General features: G+C 49.9%; 1 protein-coding gene across 1 annotated transcript; it reads right to left on the minus strand.

The window, feature by feature from the left end:
* Positions 1–910: 910 nt before the first annotated feature.
* On the minus strand, positions 911–4405 carry SMIM30 (small integral membrane protein 30). Its single transcript, XM_075081085.1, has 2 exons — positions 4247–4405; positions 911–3706 (listed from the first exon to the last, which is right to left on the minus strand). The coding sequence occupies exon 2, from the start codon at positions 3633–3635 to the stop codon at positions 3450–3452; it is 186 nt and encodes a 61-aa protein (XP_074937186.1). The 5' UTR covers positions 3636–3706; positions 4247–4405; the 3' UTR covers positions 911–3449.
* Between the last annotated feature and the right edge of the window lie 746 nt (positions 4406–5151).

The following is a 5151-nucleotide window of genomic DNA, read 5'->3' on the forward strand; positions in this document are numbered from 1 at the left end:
GGGTGAGGTGTTCGTGTTCCAGTCCCAGGTACTGCTGTACCCAGCAGAGTGGTAACACCTAGCTGGTGTTATGCCATGAGGAGTGAATGGACGTTGTGTGCGTTCACAAAGGGACCGTACACTGGCTGCTAAAATGCTCACAGAATGCTGGTTTTGAGCTACGCTATTGTTAAAGCAGATGGAAATCATAGCAGTCGAAAGCTACTTGTTCCTGACTTGCAGCTTTCTTGCACTAATTAGAGGGTAGGTTGTATTTTTTAAGAGGTGGGCATTGTCAGGCTGTTTTTGCTTTCTGCTCTGAAGACAGCCCCTAATGCTGTTAGTTTAGTGCACAAAGTGAACTGCTTTGTGTGCTAGCTGAAGTCCCGAAAGAGCTAGAACCCCATTTTCATAAAATGCTGGGATAAAACAAGCTCTTTCAAAGTCTAACAAAAATAGTAGAATTCAAATAACTGTGAAGCACTAGAACATAATTTTTCTTTATAAAAAAAGAAAATGGTCCTTTATATTCTTGGGTCTCAGCTAGAAAACTGCCATAAATGGCTTTTCTGGTATAAAGGCAAGTACATAGTAGTAATGTTGAAAATTCATAGTCAAAATGAAATAGAAGTACTTCAAGTTTCCCTTGTACCAGAGAAACGGGCTTCTTCGCAACTGCAAGCTACCAGTTTCAAAGCCCCCTCAAAGTGCTCTAAAGTACCTGATAATGAAACAAGTAATAGGACCAAGAGAAGTACACTCACTGTACAGGTGTTCACCTGAAGACGTACCCCTACTCCACATTTGTTTGTAAAGTCACCTACATAAGCAAAAGTATATACGAAAATAATATTTAATAAAAGGAATCCCAGCAGTTTCAGTCATTTCTGTCATCCCAATTTTCCTTTTCATAAGAACTACTTCATCAAGCTGAGGACAAATCATATGTGGAAGTTTATTAACACAGAAGAAAAATGGGTATCTGATTTTACACTCAAGTCATCGATAAATGCAAGTCTTTAACAATAAAGCTGCTGTCAGAACCCAGGAAATAACGCCATTATGCTGTGCAAACACCTTTCCATGAAGTACACAAAACTTCGGGCAAAGAACACAGTTCCTCGTATCCCTATCACCTGACGCTAATTACTCTGCTAAAATTTTGTTCTCCTGCAGTGAAACTATTGCACAATTCAATGAAACTATTGCCAGGGAACTTTTCCAAAGTGAAGATAAAGGAGTCTCTGAAAAGCTGCTCGTGATAAAATTTATTCTGTTGAAAGAGCAGTATTTTAATATTCTACTGAAAAATTGGCAAAATTCTCTAATTTGGGGAAATATAAAGGGAATTGAATGGTGATTTTGTGGGGTTTTGTTTTTTTTTTTTAAAGGTAATGGTTTAGCCAAGCTGGAACATGGAAAATCACACTTGATATGTGCTTGCATCCACCCAGCTGAATAATCACATACGGGATCACCTACTGCTGCTGAGCAGCTTTCAAAGGTGATGCTACTGTCTGAAGCTGCAAATTAGGGCTGTAAATTTCATTTGTACATAGTAATTGTGCACCACATCCCTTTCTGGCTTTTGGAAGCCACAAAAAGGGTTCAGGAACAGCTACCTGGCAAGACTTGCATCTCATCAGAGTAACTTTGTGACCATTATTATTCCTGTAACTTGAGAGCAGAAACCTACATTCTAGTGGCTTGCTGGGTTGAGTCCTACAGTTTCAACCCCATGTGATTTTGGAAGCTTTCGTTTTACCTTCCTCCCTCTATCAACCATGAGAGAGGGACAGAAATTGCAAGACTGAAATAACCAGGACTACTATCTCCTCAAAGGCTGGGGAGAGAAGTCAAACCAGCCACAAATGGCATACAGAGATCTTAGAATTTGGAGAAGACGCTCTGCCCACCCAATGACTTATATAAGACCTGCCTGACAACTCTTCTAGCCATTGCTTTGTGCTCTACTCAACAGAGGCACATACAGATGAAGGGGAGGAACAGTATCAAAATATATAGCTCTGCATCACATTTAACCTTTTTCCCCAGCTCTCAAAGACAAAAGCCAAGATTACTAGCAAGAGTGGCAGCACCCACAGCACAAGATCAGAAGGAAATTCTGTGAGCTGTGGAGAGCTCACCTTCCTATGCTCCTTATTCTGCTGCTGTTACAGATGGTGCTCCTTGTCTCAAGCAGACAGCCAGAACACCTAACGAGCCAGACGGACTTGTGGTAGACATCCTTGGCTGTGCCACTTCACCTTTGGTACTTAAGGAAAGAAACAGGTCCTGGATATCCTACTAAGTAGAGTCTTTCAACCATATACCATACAATCTGACCAAGCATGAACAGAGTAAGAGTATTTACACCTCCCATTTTGCAGCAGGATTTTTTACTTTGGGTTTATTCCTAATCTTCTGTGGAACTTGTATGCATCGGTTAGGTAAGAAGCCTAAATGCTTACCTAGCAATGCAAGTTTGTCGTGAGGAAGACACTTGAGAACAATGGACCTGTTGACTAAAACCAAGATTTTAACATGTTCTTTCCAAATTGCAAAATAAATGTGCACAACTGGCTTGTTATAATTCTAATAACCCCCTAATGCAGAAATGCTACACGTTATGCCTTATTAAAATAGGTAAGTCTTCAGTTGTGGGGAAAAAAAATGCAAACACCAAATGAAATAAGCCTTAAACCTGGTGTGCCTAACGGAAAGCCGAGTACAAAAAATAAGCGAGACAAAAACCATACCCCTACTCTGATTTCGTAGCCTTACATGTACTTTTCTGTGAAATACAGGTTAGAGAAAAATAGTGGTTCCATTCTTAAGTGTATCTACTTGGTAACACGAACACAGGCTATGGGAGAGGCACATTCTAAAATAAAAATACATAAGGAAAAAAGGTTTCCATGTTTTCTTAGTTCTCTGAAGCCTCATCCCTGTGCCAGCAGAAGTGAGCTGTTAGGTGTTAACTGTCACTACAAAGAATGTGAGCATGTGCACACAAGTCAAAGCAGTCTGCTCGCTAGTTATCTAGTTAGGAGTACTTCCAAAGCTCTGTCATCCTGACTGGAAGATTAATAGCTGCCTCCTCCTGATTAACCCTTGAAACCAAAATTGTGCAGCTTGTTGATGGTCTCCCTCATGTGTCCTATTCATAAACATTTACTGTGAACCACTCTGTGGTTTCACTTCCCCATTCAAAAAGTTTTACCCTTCTCTAAGGTGATATTTAATCACAAGCAATATAAAATCATCTTACTGTCACGAGGACAGTTCCTGCAAATCCCTTTTACGGGATGCAGTCTTGATTCTGTTGTACTGCACAGTAAGAAGGGTTTGGACAAATATCTACTACATGGTTTTTGAAAGTTACGCAGAACCGAAGCTCAGTCTTACACCCCAAATCTTAAACCCAAGCCGTGTTTGGAAATTCACTTCATCTGAGCATCTTCTTGAAATCATTGCTGCCCATTCCTTTTCCTTGCGTACAAGCCAAGGCAGGCACAGAATCCGACGACACTGACAGCGAGGCCTAGTAGGAAGGCGATGGTATCTCCTGCGTCCAGGGCTTCAACTACCGGCAGCACCAGCAGCAATGAAACGAGGACCAGGAAAAGTTTTGAGGTGTTCTCGGTGGAAGGCATGCTGGTGACCAGCTGACCCCACGGGGCAATTAAACGAGGGAAGCGGTGGAAAGCGAGTACTTCGGCGGTATCTACAAGGAAAACAGAAGGGACATTGACAAGATTTCCCCTCCTTCCACCCGGCATTGTTCGGGGAGAGGACGGCACGCCGGCGAGGGTGTGAACCGAACCGAGGGCCCCTCGCCGGGTGGGCACGCCCGCTGCGGGACGAACGCCCTGCCCCTTCCTCCAACTTCGGAAGCGTCCCGCGGGGCGGAAGCCGGCACCCAGCCGGACGCGCCGCGCCGCTCCCCGCCGCTTTCCCCACCGCAACGGCCCGTTCCCGGGGCGCGCAAGGCAAAACGCCGCGTCCCGGTGCCCCGCGGCGGCCGAGGGCGCCCGGAACAAGCGGCTTTTCCGCCAGCCCCCCCGGCGGGGAGTGACGGGGCTCCGTCCCGCATCCTGGCCGGCCGGCCGGCCGGCGCCTCCCCCGCAGCGGGCGCCCAGCGGGGCGGCGCGGCCTCCGCTCGCCCGCGCCCCGACCCGTCCCGTCCCGTCCCGGCGGCTGCGGGCCGGCTGCGGGCCGGCCGCTCCCCGGGGCAGGCCCCGCCCGCACGGCGCTCCTCAGTCACCTCCTGCCGCCGCCTCCGGGCTGGGGGACCGCCCCGCCCCGCTCCGCGCCGCGCCGCACCGCGCCACACCACGCCGCCCGGCGGGGCTCTCAGCTGCCGGCGGCGCCGTCCCGCGCCGCCTCGCCGCACTCCCGCAGCCCGCCAGCGGCCATGACAGGAAGGGGCGGTGGCGCGGCCGGGGGCGGGCGTGACCCGGCCGGGCCACCTCCCGCTCCCGGCACGCACCGCCCGGCGGTCGTCGCCGTTCCGCCGCCGCGGGGCCGACCCGGGGCCGGGACCCTGCGGAGGCCGCCGGCGGGACGGGGCCGGGGAGCTGGAGCCGCCTGTGGGCGGGCGGAGCGCCGGGGCGATGGGGCCGGGCGCCACCGGGGGCCCCGGCACTCCCAGGCGGCCCCCGAGCCCCGGCCTGGCTGAGCCCCGCGCCCAGGCAGAGCCGTGTGGCGGCCGTGCGGTGAGCCCCGGCCTCCCCAGCGCCTCCGGAGGGAGCGGGGCCGCCCGCAGGCACTGCGGCTTTGGTGAAGTAAAATAATGAAAATGCACCCACCCGGGCTGGGCGTCTGCGCTTCTCCCTAAAAATAAACATACAGCGCAAGTTACCTTTAGCTTGACCACAGGCAGCCCCTGCTTCATTCCAGATTGAGGCTCTCCTGCAACAGTGATAACGAGCGCTCATCAGTGCCATCATAACTGATTGCTGCTCTGGGGAAAGCAGTCAAAAGGGTTCTATAGGGTGGAGAGTAGCCTGGTGCCTTGTAAAACAAAAAACTAAGACACAGAGAAGTGTTATCAGGTAATACCTGAGACCACCCACAAAACCTGAAGTCAAGCTTGTCCCGATTTTCATCTTGTTTCTGCTTTTGACAAAGCTGTTCGTAGAAGATACCGTGTTACACTGTTCTGTTCCA

Source organism: Phalacrocorax aristotelis, chromosome 1 (genome assembly GCF_949628215.1).
Source record: "Phalacrocorax aristotelis chromosome 1, bGulAri2.1, whole genome shotgun sequence".
NCBI lineage: Eukaryota > Metazoa > Chordata > Aves > Suliformes > Phalacrocoracidae > Phalacrocorax > Phalacrocorax aristotelis.